General features: G+C 35.9%; 2 protein-coding genes and 1 pseudogene across 5 annotated transcripts; 2 read left to right on the top strand and 1 right to left on the bottom strand.

Moving 5' to 3' along the window:
- The first annotated feature begins 432 nt into the window (after window positions 1-432).
- LOC147486728 (CASP-like protein 5B2 pseudogene) lies at window positions 433-1,231 on the top strand (annotated as a pseudogene).
- A 960-nt stretch (window positions 1,232-2,191) lies between these two features.
- On the top strand, window positions 2,192-4,779 carry LOC147486727 (CASP-like protein 5B2). The gene is made up of 3 exons (XM_086571154.1): window positions 2,192-2,574; window positions 3,752-3,884; window positions 4,374-4,779. Exons 1-3 carry the CDS (start codon window positions 2,444-2,446, stop codon window positions 4,569-4,571), a joined length of 462 nt encoding a protein of 153 aa, XP_086427280.1. The 5' UTR covers window positions 2,192-2,443; the 3' UTR covers window positions 4,572-4,779.
- A 3,046-nt stretch (window positions 4,780-7,825) lies between these two features.
- Window positions 7,826-10,216, bottom strand: LOC147486726 (mannose-1-phosphate guanylyltransferase 1). Of its 4 annotated transcripts, none has more exons than XM_086569776.1 (5): window positions 10,003-10,216; window positions 9,445-9,574; window positions 9,234-9,296; window positions 8,892-9,131; window positions 7,826-8,792 (listed from the first exon to the last, which is right to left on the bottom strand). In XM_086569776.1, exons 2-5 carry the CDS (start codon window positions 9,553-9,555, stop codon window positions 8,121-8,123), a joined length of 1,086 nt encoding a protein of 361 aa, XP_086425902.1. In that variant the 5' UTR covers window positions 9,556-9,574; window positions 10,003-10,216; the 3' UTR covers window positions 7,826-8,120. The 4 variants fall into 4 exon arrangements, with proteins under 4 accessions (XP_086425902.1, XP_086425901.1, XP_086425904.1 ...); XM_086569775.1 differs by having other exon boundaries at window positions 9,445-9,661; window positions 10,003-10,018; XM_086569778.1 differs by lacking the exon at window positions 10,003-10,216 and adding an exon at window positions 9,899-9,988.
- Between the last annotated feature and the right edge of the window lie 13,998 nt (window positions 10,217-24,214).

Genomic DNA, 24,214 nt, shown 5'->3' with positions numbered 1-24,214 from the left:
ATTTTTTGTTAAAATGGTTCAACCAGGTTCAACCACGGTTCGACTCGGTCGGACCGATTGATGTTTATTTAGCAAAATTTTTAATAATTACAATAATAAAATGAATAAATACATGTTTTAATTCAATATTAATTGGTATTATATATCAAAACGAATTTCTTATACAAAAAACACATAGTAGGATATTGGTTTGGAGTTTGGACTATCTGGTTTACGTGCTAGGCACATTATCAAATTTACTGGTTTTGACACTTTATGTAAACTACTCATTCATATTTTAATAGATTTGTGCAAATTCATTTTTTTAACATTATGTCATCACCCAAGGGACCGAAGATCATTAGTTTTGTTGTCAAACTCATGTCTTTTTGTTGTTGCAACTATGTAATGATCATTTAATTAATCCTTTTCTTCAGGTTGTTGATTAATTTAATGGCGCTCCAACGACTCTGGAGCTTGGTACTTGCATGTCTTGATGCCTTTGCTTTGAGAATGAAAAGAGAATTTCAGAACCCTTTGCTAGTCTGCTTGTTGGTTGTCGGCAATTGGGTAATGATTTATCCCTCTAAAAATCTTCATATAAATCCTGCATAGAGACCTACATCGTTTTGCAGCTACAAATCTGAGACACGTGTGCCTGAACTAGACCTTTATTTTCTCGAGAAAATTATGAAAATGAATTTTCTCTGAATGTATTACTCTATGGTACATTATATGTAGTTTCGGCAAAGTATGATATGTGTTGTAACTTGTAAATCATTCTCTGTGCTAGCTGTAACTCGTCCCACACAACTTCCTGTTTATGTGGAGGTTCCTAAGAAGTGTAAGATGCAAGATCATGGCCTGAAAAGTGATATGGTTGTGGACCTCAAACTTTCCTCACCAGAACCTAAAATGTTAGGCTCAAACATTTTGCTGTGTACAGCAAAAAAGCTTATACTCCCTCCCTAAGAGATTCATAGACCTGTTCCACATTTTCTTCCCATGTTTCATTGAAAACTGATACACTTTATTTTAATGAATACAGGGGATTGCCATTCTATTACTTGCGACCACTTGCTCATCAGCTGCAGTGATAGTTTTTTGTACTACAGATTCGAACATTTGCAGTCGTTGGCCAGTCTCTTGCATCAGATTCCAAGTCTCTGCAGCTTTGGCTTTCATCACTTGGTTCCTTTCTGCCATATCTTCTGTTGTTACGTTTTGGATGTTGGCATCTGTTGGAAATTGAAGTTAGAAGACGGGCACCTCCTCACTCACTTAATCTAACACTAACACACTCAATCAGACACACAATATACTGCTTACGACTTTTTGGGTGATCCAAATATGCAAAAAGAATTACACGTAGTGTCATTTGTAGTATAAATATAGATTCTTGAATCTGTGGATTCAATACCCGGACAACAGTGTAGAGAAACAAGAAACTGATTATTCAAGAACCAAAATACGGATACTGCTTACATTGGCTTATAAATTTCCAAGTTTACATTGCCTGCACATTTTAGCTAGGAGTCCTTTTTTGGTTCATGGTCATTGTGTTCTTGAATCTAATTAAGAACATCGTTGCTTATGGTTCATCACCATCATTTATCTTTTTTTTTTTCAAACAAGAACACAAACTACAAAGGTTATCAAGTGCATACGTCCAAGTTTGGACAATTAAACCTCAAAATGGGACGTTGTCTAAATTCAGTGTTCATCAAGTGAGCATAGCGAACGTTACGTGTTACGTGGCCCAAAACTTAGTTTAGTAGGTTTCTGTCTATCTTCAATCTTTCTCCTTCCCTCTCTCTCTCCTTCACTCTCCGCCACGTTCGCTCTCCCTCACTCTCCGCTCACTCCCACTTTTCCTCTTCCTCTCCAGGCAACAAACACCCACCCACCCACCCACCCCCTCTCTTTTTCTTCACATGCTCAACCCTCTTTCTCAACCAAACCCAACTCTCTCTCTTCCTACCCCCAAACCCATCTCTCTCTCTCTCTTCTCCACCCTTGCTCGCGCCCCCACTGTTTGCAGTTATATATTATTGTGAACTTCTCATCCGTCATCCATATGCCTCCATCAAAGTACTGTGGGCTCAAACCCAATAACAGCCAAATGGGTCTTTTCAGGCCAAAGCCCAAATAGACAAAAAGGCGCTAAAGAAAAAGTAAAAGCACAAAATAAAAAGAAGCGGTGAATAAATTAATGAAAGGCAGCAGTTGAAGAAAACTTGAAAACAACTCAACAGCTAAAAACAAAACAAAACAGTCTATTAATTTCTTACGTCTTAAACATCTCGATCACAAATAACCATAACACTTCAATTACAAGAAAGACTCTTAACCATAACTTTCAGTTGAAAAAAAATATAGTTTCAAGTTAATCCATGAGAGGGTTTTTGAATTCTTGGGGGGATTAAGAGAACCATTTTGTTGATACTTTGAAAGAAAGAGAGAAATGAAGAGTTTGATAGGAGGTCCAGGGACAGTGAGTGGGTTGGTTTTGAGAGTTGGGCAATTTTTATTTGCTTCTGCTTCAATTGGAGCTATGCTTTCTGCTTTGGGTTTTTCTACTTTCACTGCTTTCAGGTTTTTTTTTTTTTTTTTTAAACTTTCTTTTAATATTTTAGGAGCTGTATGGTTTATTATGAAAAATGGTATTTAATCTGCATTATGAGTCTATGGTATTTGTTACATTGTGCTGTTCTGCGTGTTTGGATTGGTGTTTTATGTATTGCTCTCTGAATGGTAGTTGTTAGACTTCTAGAATGTTCAGAACCATTTTGGTTTCAAGTTGGTTTGTGTATAATTGTATCTTACCTATAATGTTTCTGCATGGTTCTGAACCTTGCCTGCAAATTCGATTAGAACAATTTTCCTGAATAAAATTAGTTACTGCTGAGCTCGTATTCATTGGAAATTGATTAGTTCTTACTTGTTTGTTTGATACGGGTAGGGTTCATTGCTTCATATATTTATTTAGAGGTTATGAACCACACCAAATGTTTTGGATCCAAAACTCATGTACTTAGAACTTTCCTTGTGTTTAAAAGTGACAGATCCTTATGCATATTCAGTCTTATGATCGTTACTTAGTTAACGCAGCATAACCACGGCCAAAGTGAAAGAAAGAAAGAATATATGATTTGACTGGATGCGTAAAGCAGGTATGCCCAAATGATAAGTATTCTTCTATGCTTTAAGGAACTCTACAACGCAGTCTTGTGATCTTGATCAAATAATATATATGCTATAGCTAAGAGATATGTTTGAATGGAAATATATATTCATAGTTGTTGACATGAATACCTAACTCAAACATTCGGAATTAGAGCTGGGGCAAGTTAGAATACTCCCTGTGCAGCCTTTATTAGTCAGCGCCAGCTCCACTTTCTTAGTGGTGGTCATTCCTAGTTTACTGAAAAAGTAAAGGAAATTCACTTCATTTTGTTCATAAAGGTTTCTGAGGGTGTAATCCTTGATTGTTTTAATTCACTGCCCTTTGCAGTAATTCATATTGTATTTTAAATTGATGGACAATTCATTGACTTCAGAGATATCAGTAAGCAGCATCTTTATTGGTATCACTCGAAAATTGAGTGTATAAACACTGTCAAAGTAGACACTGATGATTTGTATTAGGCTCAAAGACCTTTTATGTCCTCAACTCCTCATGCAGGGGACCAAAGATCACTTGTTTTTCAAACTCAATAAATATCATTCTCGCAAACATCTTAATGATCATTTCGTGCAATCCTTTTCTCAGCTATTTGATTGCTTCAATGGGGCTCCAATTAGCCTGGAGCTTGGGACTCGCATGTCTTGATGTCTATGCTTTGAGAATAAAGAGAGACCTTCAGAACCCTGTGCTAGTCTGCTTGTTCGTTGTCGGCGATTGGGTAATGATTTTTCCCTCTTAAAATCATTATAAATCCTGCATAGAGACATAATACTGTTTTACCGCTACAGTTCTGCTTGAACAAACACTTTATTTTATAGACAATTGATGGAAACTGAACTGTCTGCTCCCCCTTTTTTCTTGAATGTATCTCCTTATATAGGTTTGGGAAAGTACGATCTCTGTTGTACTGCTGTAAATCATTCCACCTAACTTCCTGTACATGTGGAAGCTCCTAACAAGTATGACATCCTAGATCATTGCCTGGAAACTGATGCTTGTGGGTTGTGGGCCTATATGTGTACTCAACCAGAACCTAACTGCTAGGCTTAAACATCCAGCTGTTTGAAGCTTCTGTGAAACTTCTAAAAAGCTTACAGGAAACTATAGTGACAAATTTTTTTCACTAAAGCTGCTAATAGTTGTCTCTTCCTTTTTCTCTTCATAGTTTTCATTGACAACTGATACTCTTTTAGTTAAACAAATGCAGGTGACTGCCACTTTATCACTTGCAGCAGCTTGCTCATCAGCAGGGGTGACGATTTTATATGTGACAGATTTTGGCCTTTGTGGTCAGCTTCCAATCTCCTGCAGAAGATTCCAAATCTCTGTAGCTTTGGCTTTCATCACCTGGTTCCTAGTTGCCACATCTTCTCTTGTTATGTTTTGGATGCTGGGATCTGTTTGAAGTTACATGTCACGTTCTCATTCACTCCCTTAATGAGACACAGTTGATCAGTCACACATTATAGTGGTTCCATGTTAAGGTTAATATTTGTATACCACAGCGACACAGCCCTTGGTTTTTGGGTGACCGTAAAATGCAGACTGATCAACCCCTGGTATCTGTGTATCACAATATACATTATATATTGTCATTCTGTTTTAATGCATCATTTGTTGTACGTAGTAACATTGGATGCTGAATCTGTGGATGTGATCTCTGCTCAAGTATACAGATCAACGTATCAATGCTGAGAAACAAGCTAATACATTAATTGATGAAAAATGAAAATGACTGTCCTGCCGACATCATATATTTTGGCTAGGGGTGCTGTTCAGCTTCTTGGACAATTCTTGAATTAATTGCTCCTCTACTTAACTTCTCCTTTTCCCTTTTTCTGCTGTCTTCTTCAAACAAGAACATGAACTAGATAGGTATTAAGTGCCTGGGATGAGGTTAACTCCATCAGTCTCGCTTTAGTAAATGTAATGGCCTGTTTGTAACTATAAATTAATGAAAGAAACGTTGTGTTTTTCCTTAGCCATGTACATCATCATATGCACACTATGATGGAAAAGCAAAGCTTTCAAGCTTCAGGAATACTTATCCGACTAATTGTAAATCAAGGGTGAAAACTCAATAGCATAAGCATCTCCCAATTTCTACTTCAAGAGTGCTCAACATCAATTATTTAGGGCCGTTTTAATGTTGGTCGAGCCGTGGAATAAAGGAAACTAGAATGGAAAGGCCAAATGCTGCTGTTTGTTTATCATCTTTGAAGTGCACGCTGCAGGGTTGCAGGATTGTGGACCTTCAAGATAAGGAACTTGAACGTCACTGATTATTGGTATTTAGGCCTCTTTTGTTCGTAGATAGTAGCAGTTTGAAAATACAACAATATAGAATATCCAGCCCTTCTCACCGCTTCAGTGTGCAATACAACTGATAGATGCCATCTAACCAGTGTTTCACTTTGCAATATGCTAAGCACATTTGCCTATGAATGTGACATTGCTAATTCTCTGCGCAGTGGTGAGGTATTCTCCACTGCAAATCGCATAAACAGCCTCTGGTTGCAAGGTAAGGCGTACATCTGACCCCAGACCCAAAATGGCGGGAGCCTCATGCCTAGGCTAGCCCTTTAAACAAGTAAAACAACCCAGATGGTGATGGCTCAAAATTGGATCATTTTACGGCCAGATTACGTTAGACTTGTGCATTTATTTTGACGAAATTCCAGTCAATAGCAAGTATAACTGAAGAGCTGTGATTTGATTTCTTTGTCAATGGATTACGTTCTAGTCTTGTCTGTGCATGTGTTCCCCATAGCCCGCCAAGCCCCCAATTGCAAAACCATTATTGTGCGGAAAGCAAATTCAGGTGGCAAAGATGCCAAGCAGGTAGCTATATATGCATTATACTTCAACTCATGGAACAGGACAGATGATGCAACAAAAGGAAGCTGTATTTGCTCGTAATTGCTTTTTGTATTCCATAACTCGCATAATATTACACTCGTAATGTAGGAAGGCTAAGATTTTTTCTTCTCTTCTCCTCTTTATACATCTTTTTTGGTATGCTAGTGAAGTGTGTGTTAACGGTTAACCTTAATGACATGTTCATATGAAGATGGACTGTACGAAGATTTTTGAATTAATAATTGTTGACATGACAAGTCAACTTTCTTGTATTATGCTTTAACATCCGTCGTATATGATGGACAGGAGTTCATTTTATAAGATGGGACAATGACTATTGAAGCTAGGAGATTGTAAACTTGTTTACATCAGCAACCACGTTTACGTACAAGTTCGTTTTGTCATATACAGGAATTCAGCTTTCTTAAACTATCTTACTGAAAGTCAGTTACAGTTAAATAAAAGGTAAACTGGATAGTCATAATCTTTAGGATTAATTTGTCTAAACTCCCCACATTTATCCCTAATTTATAATAAACTCTCCATATTTGTAAACATTACGATTTTCCCTTTGCCGTCCGCCTGACTTCCATCTTAGTTTCGTTAGTATTCTAAAATTACTCCTAAAAAAGAAAGAGTCGCTATTACATTTTGTTTTTTTTTTCTTCTATTTACACTTGAAAAAGAGCTATTGTTAAATACCCGTTATACTCTTAGTTCAGGAATAATTTTGGTATTAGGTGAAATACCAACAGAACTGGAATAGAAATCAGACGGCGCGTAAGGAAATTGTGATGTTTACAAATATGAAGAGATTTATTATAAACTGGTGACAAATGTGAGGGATTTAGATAAATTAGACCTAATCTCTATGACTAGTTAGTGTTTTTCTCAATTCGTTAGTAAGAAACATTGTTTCTACTTTTTCCCACCTGTCCACATGTAAAAGGACTATTTTCGCATTGAGCAATAGTCATTAGTTATTGCAATGCCCCACTCCCGGAACAAGCAAACAAACAAAACAACTTGTACAGATTCTTGGGACATACTAATTATTCATTCACATATTTTTTTATACTTTATGATATTTGGTGACTAAACAAGAAACAGAAAATAGATGAATTTGCTTTCATTGCTCTCTAGTGGGAAGTTAATTAACACTACAGAATAAATCCAGCCTTCACTAAGGCCTACAACGAACCAACAAGACAACTGAAGTCTCTGTCAAGCCCTACCACCCAACTGCCAGAGAACTAAATTTATTTCATTGCTCAGCAAATTTGATTCAAAGAACATGATTTTGCTGTTGTCATTGTCTAGTAGCATCACATTCTCTTCCCTCAATGATTTAATGCAGAACTCAGTTGGAGGTAGCACAGGGAAGAGAAGACAGGAGGGTCTGGGACTCTAGGAGGAGTATGCAAGGAACTATACTATAATGCAACAAGCACCCATACTTGAAATTTCAAAAATGTGTAATCAAAGTGAAATACAAGACAACAAGCCCATACAAATGACTCAACAAACACCAATACAAATAAATTTCAACGAACACCTATATAGTGGTCAGCTTTCTGTGGTACACAGTTTTAGATACTAAACAGATTATAATCAAAATGAAAGTCCCTCCATATTCTCAATCCCTCACTCGATAGGATTGGTACACGCCCATTGCATCAGACAAGAAAGTTTCATCCAGACCTATATTTCTTACCTGCATATAATGGAACAAGTGAATACAGTACCTGCATATTGAAGGAATGCAGACACCAAATCTGCAACACTATAGACAACACTACATGATGTAATTTTTTTTATCCATAAAGTGAAAGTGAATACAGATGTCGTCAAAGGCAATACAATTCCATGTAAACTACGAAAACCAGACCACCATGGATAATTTACAACTATACATTTAATACTACATCTCACTTCATCTCGACTCAAATCTTTACTGAAACTGAAATTTATTTTACAATTCTGGACTGGAAGTAAAAAGAAAGAACCCAATCAACAAAAGATGACGATTTCCACAGATTTGCAAATCTAGACATTTCAACAAACTCAGCTGACATAAATAGGTTTTGGTCCACTCTCACATGACAATTTCCGGCTTCAATATGCTAGACTTGATCTCCTTGTGAGGAAGAACAACACCTCCATTGCTGTAGATTTCATCACAAACATGTACATCTTCTCCTAGGATGGTCATATTTTCAACACGAGCCCACTGCCCAACAGTGGAGTGCCACCCAATGATACTGCTTGAGATGCAAGCATGGTTTTTTATGCGAGCACCACGCATTACAGTACACCGTGATAATCTTACTCCTGATTCCACTACACATCCTGGTCCAATGGCTACATCTGGACCAATCAAGCAGCCTTCTCCAATCACAGCAGTCTCATCAACCAGAACATTTCCAACGATGTGAGGCCCCCTGGCCAATTTGGATGAGGTTTTCTTGCGCAACGAGTCCAGATACAGTCTTAGGCCTATGATGTAATCTCTTGGCTGTCCAATATCCATCCAAAAACCTGGTAGCACCATAGCAAAGAGCTTCTCTTCTGCTGCAATCTGGGGAAACACCTCTTTCTCAATAGAGGTCGGCCTCAGCTGGATTTTATCAAGTACAGAGGGGTTCAAAAGATAAATCCCAGCATTAATCTTGTTACCTACAAAGATCTTAGGCTTTTCAACAAATTTCTCAACCTTCCCTGTATCCTCATCCAAAACCACCACTCCGTACTTTGAGGGCTCATCCACCTGTAAGATAACAAAAAATTCAGAAATTAGCCTCATCTTGAAGACTAGAACCGGGATTTCCCTTGATGGTATGACTTCAGAAAAAAGATTAAGACTTACCTTGGTTACCATGATGGAGGCTTCTCCTCCATGAGATTTATGGAATTCAATCATTTCTTTTAGTGGATACTCACTAATAACATCACTGTTAAGGACAAAAAATGGCTCGCCGGAGCCATCGATTAGCTTGTCCCTGGCAAGAGCCAAGGGACCAGCAGTTCCCAGTGGTTCAGTCTCTTGCGAGCAAGTGATGGTGATTTCAACCTTTGCCTCAAACTCCTTTAAAAAGTTCAGCATGACCTGCAAAACAAGGTCTTTGCTAAGAGAAGGGCACATACCAAACCTAAGATTTTCAGTTATGAGAGGCTTTAGTGGTGTATAAGTGGGATTCTGGTTTTTTACCTCAGGTTGGTAATTGATGGCCAATACAACTTCAGTCACTCCGATAGCTTTGAGAGCCTCAATCTACACAAATTGAAAGACAAACTATTAGCCTGTGGTTCAACCCAAGCAATCCATGAAATACTAAGATGTGAATTTAGAATTGGCCAAGCAGGGGGAACAAGGATAGAATTTAGATTCAAAAACAGAAAGATTAGTTTACAATACAAACCTGATGCAGAATCATTGGTTTGTTGGCAAATTCAACCAGAGGCTTAGGTACACTGAGTGTCAAAGGCCTCAAGCGCGTTCCAAATCCTCCAACAAGAATAAGTGCCTTCATTGTGTAAATCCTTGTTTACCTATAGAAAACAATGAGTTCTCCTTTATTTAAGCATAGCAATGCACAAGTCTACTTTTGTCATTTTTTGAGCTAAGAATCATCATAGCTGTCAACCGACGAAATAAAATAAATTAGTTGTGGAAAACAAGAACTAGGAACAAAATCCAGAAATGTAAAGCCGCAAAATAAGAGAAAGTGCCAAAACAGATGTAAGGAGAATTAAATCCAATAATCCAGCTAAACTCACACTTAGAGTTGAAACTATTAAGAATTCATAAGCAATCTACTTAAAAAGAAATTCCTAAAGAATGTCAACACCACTTATATTTATAATAATTCTCACACGAATATGCGATTCCAAGTAAAGGGTACTTAAATAACAACAGATCTAACACATTCGTCTCACGCTACATATATATGTCAAACCAAAATTTAGCCGGATCTTACCGAGAGTGTCCCTCGCGAGATGAAGAGAATTTTTTTTTTTTGGTTTGGTTTATATATACGCACGGATTTAAGATTTTGGAATTAATTACCCACCTGGATACTAACCTAGGATTTTACTTTACTGTGATTTTTAGGATATACTTGAATTTACTTAGGTGTGCCACGTGGAAGAGATGGGAATTGGTTTTCGACGTGGATCGGTGGATGTTTACCCAAGTTTGAAAAAGGTTGTACGAATTTTGGTTGTATAAGTCGTCGTGGTTTTGGTACTTGGTACGATTATATCCACTTGTTTTCTGAATTTTTTTTACTCTATTAAAGTTTTAGTTTAGCGAAAAAAAAAGTTTCACCATTCTATACCCCTTTACCAAAACAGATAACCATTTCTTGTTTAACGAAAAAAAAAAAAATCTCAATATTATCCCAGAAATTTGATCTTAATTTGTATCTCAGGACTCAGGTCAACCAACTTATATATAAGAAAGGGTTAGTAGATTAGTTTATAGTTAAGCTCTTGCTTTACTAATTACCAGCCACTTACTAATCTAGTTATTGAAAAAAAAAAAAAAAAAGTCAGAACTCTCGGTCAAAAACGTCCAAGTTCAACTTGTTTCGATACACTGCAAGAGTTTGATTGCCAGACATACTAATTTTGTTCAGCCTTCTCTCATATACATACATTATATTATCCATGCTGGATCCAAAACGAATATTCAAAAGTTCGAAATCATTATCATCATAAAAGGGAATGCACCAATTGATAACTTTCTGAACCATGAAACTGGTACAGGCTGTTACAGGCTGCGGAGTCTTGAAGCTTTGGTATCATCAGGCATTCATATTCATATTCATGTGCTGATGTGCCTTGTGTTGCTATACCTATCAACTTATTTACAAATCATATCAGTCACCACGTTTTCTAGGATACTTAACAAATCCGCAATGCGAACAGATCATTTCATATGCTATCACCATAATCCAATTGTTAATTTTGAAACGTGTCCGTAAATTGGTTGAGTATATAACAGTGCTAAAGTTACTGGACCAATGAGTGCACTGAGTTATGATGAATTGGCATTCAGGGTCATTGTGATTGTGAGTTTGCAACAAATTGGCTTTCTTTTCATCTCATCTACCTACCTCTGAGTCTCTGACTTCGACAAGGGTTGAATGTGTTATAAATTTTTGAATCAGTGTCAATCTATTTTACACAGTTTACAAAGGAAATCACTTGCATTCGCCAATATGTGATATCTCAAAACATAATCTTTATCTCAGTAGGTGTGTTCTTGAAGTTTTGGGATACTTTACGAGATATCAAATTTGCGACATTTTGTTCAATATTTAATCAACGATGGGCATCTAATGGGGGTAAGGCTCCACGTAGGTGCCATTAGGATTTTACACCTCTAATTGTATAGTATTGTATGGCTCATAAATATCCACACTCTTCAAGTGGCGCCCCTCTTTAATTTAAACTGGGACGCATCAAACATGGCGTCCGAGTTTTTAAGTTAAAGCAGACGTTATTTTAAGTGGCCGTCCCCGGGCTTTTTATTAACTTTCATGATTCATTTAGAGGGGAATTTCCCACCCTCTATTAGCTAATACACTAATACATACTGGTTTTAGCACCCCATTGGAGAGAGTTTTTTTATATTTGAGGTGTAAAATTTCCACTCTATACGGTTTACACCCCCCATTGGAGATGCCCTAACCAAGTTCTAGACAAGCATCACATGACTAACCACGTACTACTTGTTTTCATGAATCGTATATTTCTAACCACATTTTTACTGGTTCTATTGAAGTTAATAAATTCATAATTTTGAGTCACATTTTTTTGCAAAGATAAATTTTACATATAATCACTAAACTTCAACATACTATGTTCAATAAAATTGTAGGCATACTGAGATATTGATGGTAATTGAGAAAAAATTGAATGATCATATAAATATAATTTTGAACTTGTAGTAGTTGTTAGGGCATCACCAATGGGGACTGGATCCGGGTCTTTATCTTCAAATTTAGCGGACTTTAAAGAAAAACTACCTCCAATGCAGCCCTTAAATGGGCCTCCAATTTTACCATCCTGGATAATTGTCTTCATTCTTACAGATCTTTTGAAAGACCTGAAGCCCAAGTATTATGAGAAACTTGGGCACATGATTTTACTTAAGTAGCACGTGACTTCACTTTTTCTTTAAATCACGAGTTATACAAATTTATAAAGGAGACAGTTCTCTTCTCCGTTGGAACAACCACCATTATAGAGTTACCCCTACTATTTCTTGCTCTCCAAACAGATGACGTGGCCCTTGATTTTAAAGCTCTGCATTGGTGATGCCCTTAAGGATCCAAATATACCGTATTTGTATCTTATTGTAGAATATATGGAATAGATATTAATGATTTCTTTCCATGTAAATTGGTCTTGTTTTTCAAGCTACAACTACCAACGGTCAAACACCTTGAAGAAGGTTGACACAAATGAGCTAAGTGCATTTGACAAAGATAATGTAAACTGATTCGGTTAAAAATATTGGGAAGATTGAGATATTCACAAAAGAGGCCAGATCTTCTCCGCCCGGGTGGAAAAGTCAAAGTTATACACCTTACAAAAATATATCAACACCTGTCCAACTATTTCACACCCAAAACGGGGTGGTAGCGGAGTTAGATAAAACTTAGGATGTCCATCTTGCTCGAAACCCGAACAAAATACTCGCATCGAACCCTGTCTGAACCCGACAAAACCTGAACCCAAATCCAGACCGAAATACATAGGGTAGGGTTTGGTCACACTCTCTAAACCCGGACTGACCCGATAATTTAGCCCTAAACCCGTTAAAAGGGCTAAAAACCCCGAAATCGAACCCGGACCGAAATTGAACCCCAAATCCTGTTTCAATTGCATATTACTAATCTCATATAAAAGAATGAGTTAGATAAATATTTAGATTATGATCTCATTCATGTTTACAATGATGAGTTATTTAATATATTGGATTATGAAAAAATTATGTCGGGATTTCCAATTTTTTCAGTAATTGCACGTGATCATGTGTCTATAGTTCATTCCGAGTCCATCTATTTTTAAATTATATCAAATAATTATGTCCGAGTATAGGTGATAATTACTTCCAAGTTCATTAGAAGTTTTATTTTGTTTGAAGGATTGGTGGATAGCCGAAGAAGGAATAAAATGTAGATATATATTTCAAATAAAGTTTCTTATTGTCTTCTTTTTTCATTTATACCGGGCTTTATCCTACCCGAAACCCGAACTCGAGCCTAATGGGTACCCGAAATATAGGATTAGGGTAGGATTTGGTCACACTTCTCAACAAAATACCCAACTTCGAACCCGACCCGTTGAAAACCAGTTCGGGTTTGGATAACCCGATACCCATTCAAAACCTGAAAATTCGAGTTCGGGTTGGGTCAGGTACCCATTTGGACATCCCTAATAAAACTAAAAAAAAAAAAAAAAAAAAAACACTACAAATCCACTAAAATGGAAAGATTCTGTGTGTTGGAAAATATATTATGGAGATTGGTTATGAACGCCAGACCACCAGTGTTAAAAATGAATTTCAAAGTATCGGTAAATTGCATGACTCAAGTTACTTACTCAATCTTTCCTCCACTCCATCCATTGAGCACTGTAAAACACTGGAACGTCCAATATATTCATTATCGCTTCTGTTCATTTGAGTCTTTTCAGGAATGCACAACCACTAAAGTCAATAAAGAGTTGCATCAGTGCATCCTCCTATATATACCTTCACAACATTTCTTCAAGCATTTCAGCAAACCAGATTACCTTCACAGATCACAACATCTCTTTAATGGCGAGTCGCTGGTAAAAAATTCCAGACCACCTTCCAGAATTAATCACTAAACTCTTAAACCTGGATGATCTGGTTCGTTTCATCAGCTGCGTTTGTAAACCATGGAGGTCACATGCAACACCTTTACTTCTTCCAAACCTTTACTTCTACCACCATTTGGGACAAGACCCTTAGTTTTTTCAATATTCAAGATGGAAAAACTTACAAAATTCTTGGGTTGTTCGTCGAATTTGCGGGTCTTGTCGTGGCGGTCGGCTTATTACAGTTGGTATATCATTCCTTTACCAAAAAAGTAATTGAACTCCCACCTTTACGAAACTTCCTGGTATAAGTGAACCATTACTTTTCCCCGCACAGAATCTTTCCTTATTTTTAGTGATTTGTACTTTTGTAGTGATTTATTTTTATTTTTTTTTGTTAGCTTTATAACACCGTTAGTACCCTTCGCGTTGGGTGTGAAATAATTGGACACGTGTCGATATTTTTGTAAGGTGTAAAACCTTGACTTTTCCACCCGGGCGGAGAAGATCTGGCCTCTTCACAAAAAACAATTTTTATGGCATCTATATATATATATATAAAAGCTTGCGCACATTCTCTCTCTTCACCATATCGCTCCATTTTGCACTCCGAGCAATATGATTGGTTCCTACAAAATGGGATGGAATAATAATTAGTAAAACCTCCTCAGATTTGTTTAAATCTCCCTAATCTATTATTATATTATTATGTCCTCCCAAATTTCTAATTTTATAAACAAAATATAATGTAAAAAAGCAAAACAAAATAACCAAAAAAAAACCTAAACCAACGAATCCAACGCCAAATACAGAAACCTTTGAAAAAAAAAAAAAAAAAACCCCACGAAGCCCTTTCTTTTCAATCGCTCGGTACCCTTGAACAAGGTGAACCCTTGGAGAGTTCGCAATGCTTTAGAAATTGGTAGAAAAGTAATATAAAAAACAAAGGAATTGGTACATAAGAGAATTCGGCGTTCATCCTCAGGTATTTGCACTCTTTGCTTCAAGTTTTAGATTATGGAAAAGCTCAAGTCACAGCTACTCCAAACTCTCTACAATTTCGGAGGCGAGAAAGCTCCTAATGATCAGTTTGAAGATCACTACGACCAATACAGAAAGGCCTTCGTTGAATATATCACTGCAAAGATTTTGCCATCTATCCCAGAAACACATAGTGAACACATGTTACATTGTTGAAGAACGTTTTGGATATCTTCATTGAAATTGGGATGGGCGTAATGGATATATTGCTATGCAAACGACTTTGAAGCGGCCTTTCTTGCTGACACTTCTGCTAATTATGATGGGAAGGACACTAAGTGGATTGAAGAAGATTCCTGTGCAGAGTACAAGTTGAAGATTCAAATGTGTTTGAGACAAGAGAAGGATAGGGTTTCTCATTACTTGCATTCTAGCAGCGGAAAGAACCTTGATCATACTCTACCTTCAGTTGTGCTTCTTTCCGTTAGTCTGATCAACTTTCATGATCCCAGCCCAGCTTGAAGCCTTCTGTTATAAGCTCTTCCCCATATATGGGTATTTAAACCCTCAATCTCAATTAGGTCTTTTTTTTTTATTAGAATTTCTTGGTTTTGCATTCCTTCACTTAACTTTAGAGTTCCAAATTATTTTGCTGCACCCAATTGATTTGCTACATGTTTGATTCTTTATTTGACTTTGTGTTTGAAAATTTGAAGTTCTCAAATCTAATTAGTTCTACTAATAAATTAGTTTGACAATTAATAGTTGTGCCAGAGCTTTAAATTTTGTGTAGTCATACCATAAAGGCAAAAACCCATAGATAATCGTGTGGTTAGTATCTTGGCCAAAAGATTTTGATAATACTGTTGTCTATTTGAGTATTGATTAGTTGCCCATCGATGCTACAAAACATATATTAAGTTTGGATTTGGTCTTTATTCTACTATGTTGTTATTTTTTAAACTTTTGCATTTTTTTTACCAGTGATTTGTGAGGAATAGGTGCTTCACATGTACGGCATGGACTTGATTTATTATTTGACTTCACCTGTGTAACAACTTCTCTCGGTTGTTCAACAGGACGTTTGGGATCCAATTGATTGAAACAACAGTTGAGGTACTTTATCAGTTTTTTTTTATGGTTTACCCTATATTGGTTAAGATTAGTTGAAACTTTTTTAGTGATCAATTGGGACTTCCGTTCTTAGGATGGGTTTAGTATAAGTTAGATTCAAATTAAATGGTCTATTTTCTAATTGATCCTCCAGGATTTAATTTATATGAAACTCCTATTGATCTGTCAAATAAATCAGGATTCAAGGTAATAGCAAAATCAATCAGAGACATACGAGATGAAGCACTGACATCACAGTCATCACAGGTCAAGACAAATTTTCTTTTGTCTCACTATCAGTTTGGTTTCTCATCTTCTTTTTCGTCAGCATTTACTCATTTATAATTTTTATATGAAACAACTATTAATATATGCAAGCTTGCAACTCTCACTATGGTAGTTGTTTGTATATAGTTTTGCAAGCAGTGCTCCTATGAACTTCACTCTAATCTAGTACAATTTTTTTCCTTTCAATTTCTAGGTTCTTGATGTTATAGTTACTATAATCATAATGTGGTTGCACCATGAATACTTAAACTTTACAACTTTCATTTGTGGTGTGAGCGCTAATCATTAAGCAATAGTGATTTCATCATAGCTGGGTTCTCTGAGTTGGAACTATGCATGGTATGTATCAATGCAGCAGAAGAGATAGATATGTCACAATGCCGAATTAATTATTATTTTCATACTGCCATTTTTGTCTTACTTCAATCCCTTTACGCAAGTACATAAAGTGGATAGAACTGAAACTAAACAACTAGAGTGCATTTACACAAATATATAGACAAGAGGGTTAGTTCATATTCAGTCAAGTATAGTTTGTTAACATATGTATCTGTAGACACCCCATTTTTGCACCCTGCATAATTCATTCACGATTTTTGTCTTGAATTAAATTTGATCATATAAGGTGATTTGCTTTCTAGAGTCTTCTTTTCTATATCAAACTTCTTTCTTTTCATCTTCTTTTAGCGTCTTTAGACTCTCCCAATCATGTTCTAGCTATGGCTAAAGTTTCGTTGCTTTCTGAGTTTTGAGCTGAAAATGACCAAAATGCCCCTATAACCCTTTGGAGCCCAAATCTCATTTTTTCCACTCTTTCTTTGGATGAGATTATTTCATATTTAAATTCCCCTTGAAAAATCCTTTGAGATGAGTACAAGCTTGCCTAGGTTCCTTTTGGATTTCAAAAACCCTAATCTTGCCATATCCGTTTTAACTTTATTATTCTTGCGTTGTTTAGTGCAATATATTATTGGAGTAAGATTTCGACCCAAGGGTATTTTTAAGAGTTCATGGAACTTCCTAATGGATTAATTAACAATTTTTGTGAAGAAGAGTTTGCCTAATTTTGACCCGGTCAAAGGAAATTTTGAAAAGATTGAAAAAATGGTCAAAATGGGCCTTTTTGTGGATTTTGGACTTGTGCTCGTGGGCTGTAGATCCAGCTCGAGTTGGACCTTTTCATTAGGTTTTCTAGATCATTTTCAAGCCTCCAAAAACCTAGAGAACCTTCCTTAATTGTTTGATTTGATTTGATCCCTAAAATCAAGAATATTCTAGAGAATATGCCATTTTGGAGCCATGTTTGGAAACCCTGGATTATGGGCTCATTGAGGACGTGTAGGGCTGGATTTTTTTCCCTAATCCATCTGAAATATCCAAAAACCAAGGGCCAAGATCGCACCCCTTATCCCACCTCTTGAATCAAGGGCCAAATTTAGGAGGTGCAACGAAAAAGATCAAGCCATTGGATTTTTCTTCATCAATACTCAGCCATTGGATCAAACTCATTACCATATTTGAATCCACGCCCTTAGGCTATAAATATGGGTTTCATTCACTCATAAAAAAGAGATATGGAGCTAAGGATCTAGAGTTAGGAATTCGGAGTTAATAATCTGGACCTAGCTATTCAGAGCTAATAGCCTAGTAGTTTTCTTTTCTTGAGTGTTCTTCTTCTTTTTGCTTTTCTAGTTCATCATTCTAGAGTAGAATTTCTTTAGTTTAATCTGGAGTTGAAGGTAAAATTTCGACTTTGAGGTTTTTCTAATGAAGTTCTTCGTGTTCTTCCTCTTTAGTCTTCTTTTCCCTTCTTTCGATCTTGAGTAGAAGCTTCTTTTCACCAAAAGTTGTTTTTTTTCTCAAATCATCTGTTTCAATCCAAAAATCATAGTTGTCAATTCCAAATCAAGTTTTATCATCATCATTTATCAACAATCCATCAAGATCATCAATCAATCAATCAATCTACAATCAAGTATGAGGTAACATTCCAAACAAGGTGACATCTTTCTTTTCTCTTTTATTTTAATTAGTATTGCATATTAGGATTATTTGTTTTTTTAGTTTTACTATAGCATATAGTCATTTTCTTTTAAATAATTTAGTGAAGATCATCCAACTTGGTAGATTAATTTTTCAAGCTTTCTTCATTCGCCTATTTTAATACATTCACTACTAAAAATATGATTTTTTGCCGCAACCAGTTGTGGTAGCTAAAAGTCCAAAATTCATGGCTAAATGTGTTTTGCCACGAGAAAACTTTTAGCCACCCTCGAGGCAAAACAAGGTGTGGAAAGAAGTTTGTTGCCACCACTTTTGCCACCGCTGCAAAAAAGTAAACATTTAGCCGCGGCCATGTCGTGGCAAGACATTGTTTTATATTTGAATTAGTTTTATTTTTTTTAAATAAATAAATTTCTTTTTGTCACGGGCATGGCCGTTGCCAAAAGTATTTTATTGCCACAATCGTGGCAACAAATGTTTCTCTAGACCATACTTTTGGTTCTTTTTTGCAGCAATTGGCCGCGGCAAAAAGAATGTGTTTTTTTTTAAATTTATATATATATGTTTTTTAATTAAATCAACTATTTCTTTGCCGAGTACAAAATGTCATTGGATCAATGAATAACTTGGTACAAAGAAAAAGAAAATGCTAAGAAACAAGATTTAGTTCTTCATATGTTGTCTAATCTTTTACACACCCACTTCTTCATATGGCTTGCAAGTTTCAAGTCATCCAAAACTCAAATCCCAAATGAGAGTCACCTCTTATCTTTTTTACACTGCAACAAGTGAAAATATAGTGGTGTAAGTTTTAGAACCACATTCGAAAAACCAATTCAGCAGCAAGAAAATATCAAATGATCTTGAGGTACATGTGCTTTAGACATAATGCAGTAAATAAAGTTCTAAAATATGATGTTTCATGCTATATATATATATATATAACAAGGTCGAAATCTATGCCCTGAAGTTTATCAAGTCGGACCACAATCATTTGTCAGTTACTTACCATAATTGTATGTATCTATACCAAGCTAAATTAGCTTAGAAGGACCATTGAAAGCTAGCCCCTATTAAAAGCTTAATCACTTCATCATCACATCCGACATAACTATGACCTAGCAACACTTTGATTGGAAAAGCTTACTTAACTCAAATATATATAGGAGTAATTAATAGAAAGCAAAAGCAATAGCAAACTAAGCATTTCAATGAATTTGTACCTTATACCTAATTGCATAACACCCACTACTGAGCTCAAGTGTGTAAAGACCACTCTTAAAAAATGATTTTCAAATAGCTTGAACTAATAAAATTGTCTGAAACATATGAACTAACCATATATAGATTATTATGGAGAAATGAGACAAGCGTAGTACACCAAGTGTGGTCATAATTTTTATGGCTGGTAAACCTAACTACTTACCAGTTACCACTTCTTGGGATTTCAAAGATAATAGATTCAGTTTCAATCACAAAGTACATAATGGCATAATGCATCTTGTAATTGCAGATTTACAGGAAATGAAACAAGATGATGTAATAACCAAATCATAGTTGTTAATATTGTACGATACGCAATACGTAACGGTCGATGTGCACCATATTATGAGATGCATCTAGAAGTTCAAAAAATATGATAAATCAAGTTTTTAAACAGTTACGAGTTTACCTAGTCACTGGTTGTTTACTCCTTCAAGGTATCCATCCTGTGCCATTTTATCAATAAGTTTTCGCACTATTGTTTGGCTGGCTTCTCCATCTAGCTTTGTTACAGTCACATAATCCATAGGTAGATCATGATACAAGGCCTGCATTACAATTTGGACATTTAAATCATAGCATGTACATAACAATCTTGACAATTTAATAATAGATATGTATATGTTGAATAGTGTAAATATGGAGTCCTGGTTCGTGAGTGACAAGTCGAATTTATTGGCAAGGCACCTCCAGATTTACCTTGGCCAATGTTCAAAAGTGGAAACAATTACCAAACTTACCTTCATGTACATGTATTCTTCATCAGTCCTTTTATGAGTTGTGTCGTCAAGTGTTTCCTCTACATCCATCTATTTCTTCACACCATTTAAGTGTGACTCAAATCCCTGAAGAGGATATCATAAACGAGGATCACAAGTTTTCAAGGTAAAAACACAATTAGAACACATAATAATACCGTGCAAAGAAATAAACCTTTTTGTTGCAATGGTGTACATACCCCTTCCAGCTCTAGATAATACCCCTTCATCTACCAATTTGCCCATGAGTTATGCAAAAACAGTCGAAATAAAAAGTTCCAGAGAAGACCCATTTCATGAGGGTAAACTTGATAACCCAAAACATCAGGTATCTTCTTCCTTTGTTATGTATACTTTCTCCATTTACGTTCAATCGAAGTCTGCAAAATTCAAAAAAGAAGTCAATAATACCTGATAGTGCTGCTATTGCAAATTATTTAGGCACTAAAAAGGGCGCATGCTCTCCCTCTTTTTTCAGTATATCAGTTTTACTGGTAAAGGCAAGTAAATATATTTAAAGTATATATAAGGACCCTGAAGTTTAAGCCCCAAGACGATCCATACACACCGCCCAGCTAGACCTGACTCACTAAATCATCCAGCTTACTCTTATGGATTAAAAAAATGACAAGACCAGTGATATCTAATTTAAAATTCAGTCTATTATTGAATAAGGACTTCAAGGGAAAAAAAATTGTTGGTCTACATGAAATCTATGATGCAAATTAACAATTTCCACAGCACATAAATTCTAATTTAGATTCTCTATGATTTTTCGACTAAACTCTAACGAGCAACCAAATGTTGATGGACTTATGATTTAGGTCCTACCAAATGATACAATGACATGAAAGTTGAACTGGAAGTCAAGTAGCTACTTCATATCTCAACTCAAACAAGTCATGACAAGCAAGTGGAGATTGGCACTCTTAGGGATTAATATGTGCACACACACAAAAAAAGACAAAAGGGAAGGGAAAATAAAAATAAAAGGGTGGTGACTATATCTTTACCATTGAGATGTCAGGAAATTTGAAAGAACATTAGTAAGTTCAACAATGTCAATGTGGCAGGGAAGTAATCCGGCCGGTTTAGCTTGGCCGGAGCTAAGCTGTTGTGTGTCCTTAGCATCTTGTGTATCATCTGACAACAGAAAAGCACAGATCCATAACAGATTTAATAGCACATTTTGACACCTTAGTTTCTACCGAAAGAAGATTACACATAACAAACTAAATGAATACAGAGAGGAGAACTGATCAAATAGTTTCTTGATCATAACCAAATTCTTACCTTAGCCAACCATGTCATTGTCTTTAGAGGAGCGCTCTTTACATGCAGGAGAATTATTAATTTCACTCTACACTAAAAATCTACAATAGGACGGAAAGAAAGGAAGGCTAGAAGCGAAATGAAAGATCATACCTACTGGAGCCACTATGTACTGGTTTCCAGACGAGTGGTTAACCTGAGAAGAAAGCTAAAGCTTTAAACTTAAAGCCAAAACTTTTACCCAAAAATAATATAGATTAGATTAGAAACTCATATGTATACACTATTCAAATCAAATTTATCTAAAAATCAGGTCAAATGTCATTACAGATCTACATACACAATTAAAAATGAGCGATATAAGAAAGCTACTCCATTTTTTTTTCTACTTGATTTAGATTCGAGTAATGAACAGTTTCTAACAAATCACAAAAGAATTTCTTTTAACAATTTCTAACAAAGCGTCGAAAAAAAGAATAAAAACGAGACAAGAAGGTGATTGATTACCTGTAGGTGAAGAAGAAGAATGAGTGATAAAGTTCAATGAAGTTGCGAAAGAGACAGAAACCAGTGAAGAAGAAGGGCGGCTGAAGTTATTTGAGAAATTTCAGGATTTAATTTTCACCAAAATAAAAGGTTGGAAAAAGGGAAAACAGCCAGCGATAACTAATAGAGTGCTTAACTAATATCTATTTTCTACTTGTTTTTAAGAAAATAATTATTAAAACCCTTTTGTCACCGTGGTCGCAAAAACACACTTAAAAGGCGCCCAAATCTTGTTTGTTGCAAAAGGTCTAACTTAAAGCCACGGTCTAACTAAAGCGGTTGCCAAGAGTACACCTTTTGCCCACGGAAGATGAAAGTCATGGCAAAAAGGTACTTCTTGCCACCAATCCTACCTGTCGCGGCAACAACTATATCTAGCAACTAAAACTGTGGCTGCGACAAAAAATTTGGACGCTAAAAGTACATTTTTGGTAGTGATTACACCTTAATAGAAGTAAGGCTGGTTTTTACCAGGCGAGTGTGGGTGCCTAACACCTTCCCACATCGTACCTTGACTCCCAAACCCAATAATCATCTAGTTTCGAGGGCTAGTCCTTCACATAGGTTTTACTCAACTTTTCCTTAATAAAGTTAGTGGCGACTCTAAAATCAATTGCATAGACCTAGGTACACATTTTTGTGCGTACAATATCTATACTAGCAAAATGAAAGTGTGTCATGGACGTGAATTCAACTCTGAGGTTTTGCAATGAAAAAGATGATCTCTACTCTCTACATTCCAACCACCAAAGAGTTACTCAAGTTTACTACCTACTATTCAAGGTACAACATTTCGCTTAATTTTTCTTTAGATTGGATCGTTTCCAGCATGCATTATTTCTAGAAAGATTACATGATCTTCAAATTGCTTATGTTTTGTTCTTGATAGTATCATAGAGTGTCGTCAAGTTGTTTGTCTATGCCACTTAAAAATCTTAGTTATAGCTAGGGATCTGCTTCCCCTTTTTTATAATCTAGCATATAACGTATTTTTTACAACTAATTGATAAATCTATGCGCTCACTAATCAATCTAATAGTTTTCATGTGATGATCTTATTGTACTGTTACCATGTTTTTTTTCCCAGAAATAATGATAATAGGCGTCCAGTGATAATAGTTATAAACACTGATATCTAATCAATATCTTACTGTAAAAGTTTCTGTCTTGGAAGGCTTCTTATTATTTTCATGTGATGATCAATTTCCTTAACTTCAATATCTTTGTTCGCATTCTCATTGCTTGCTTCGACTAATTTATAATCCCCTCTATTCACATGTTTCTTTAAACTTATAATGCCATTTATTGTCATGAGCGTGATATTACATACGAGTGAATATGGTATATGCTACTGATTCAAGGTCATCTATTCTACTACATGTCCTAATCAAATGAGGATGTACACCTTATGATGCAAATCAGGCCTTTGGTCATAATCAAGACTTTGTCTTAGCAAAATTAATGTATAAACTAATTTATTTTATTAGTTTGCATCAACATTTCTACTCCACACTCATAGTTACTATGAACAAGAATTAGCCTCGCATAGCCAGTGCACTCATGAAAGAGACCCTCATAATCCATGAGAGTTCCATCCACTCAACTACACAACCATTGCATAAAAGTGGCCCTATACAACTGCAAATGAAAACCTTCTGCACAAGACAAGGAAATGACATCCCCATATATCAATCTGTTTTGCCTAAGCTATGTCTTTTGACTATCATTTTACTACTTGAATTCTTTGAATCAATTTGTTTCAATGTTATTGGTGGAGATTTTATTTTGTATGCTTCCTTGATATCCCTCTAGACCATTGAAATTTACAAAGAGAATATTATTAATGTTAAAATGAAGTCCGACATTGTGATGATATGGTGTTTGAGGGGAGTTGCATTTATGCATGCAAAGTTATATGCCATTGGGCCTTCGAGGTGTAACTTCCTCGCTAAACTTTTTGGAAGCAAAGAGAAGGAGGTGAAGGAGGTTTGATATAGCGTTCAAACTTGACTTGATTCCAACTTAGATATTTTATCATTGTTTTGCATTGTTACTAACGACAGTTTGGGGGTGATAGGTAGATGGATTACAGCACAGTGTATAATGGTAT

This window comes from Coptis chinensis, chromosome 7 (genome assembly GCF_015680905.1).
Source record: "Coptis chinensis isolate HL-2020 chromosome 7, ASM1568090v1, whole genome shotgun sequence".
NCBI lineage: Eukaryota > Viridiplantae > Streptophyta > Magnoliopsida > Ranunculales > Ranunculaceae > Coptis > Coptis chinensis.
The sequence above is the reverse complement of the archived record's forward strand: the minus strand, read 5'-3'. Positions and strand labels throughout refer to the sequence as shown.

Coding starts and splice junctions, on each gene's coding strand:
- LOC147486727 (XM_086571154.1), top strand. CDS start 2,444: ATGAAGAGTTTGATAGGAGGTCCAGGGACAGTGAGTGGGTTGGTTTTG. Junction 2,575..3,751: donor TCTACTTTCACTGCTTTCAG/GTTTTTTTTTTT, acceptor TCCTTTTCTCAG/CTATTTGATTGCTTCAATGG. Junction 3,885..4,373: donor TGTTCGTTGTCGGCGATTGG/GTAATGATTTTT, acceptor AAACAAATGCAG/GTGACTGCCACTTTATCACT.
- LOC147486726 (XM_086569776.1), bottom strand. CDS start 9,555: ATGAAGGCACTTATTCTTGTTGGAGGATTTGGAACGCGCTTGAGGCCT. Junction 9,297..9,444: donor AACCAATGATTCTGCATCAG/GTTTGTATTGTA, acceptor CAATTTGTGTAG/ATTGAGGCTCTCAAAGCTAT. Junction 9,132..9,233: donor CCATCAATTACCAACCTGAG/GTAAAAAACCAG, acceptor CTTGTTTTGCAG/GTCATGCTGAACTTTTTAAA.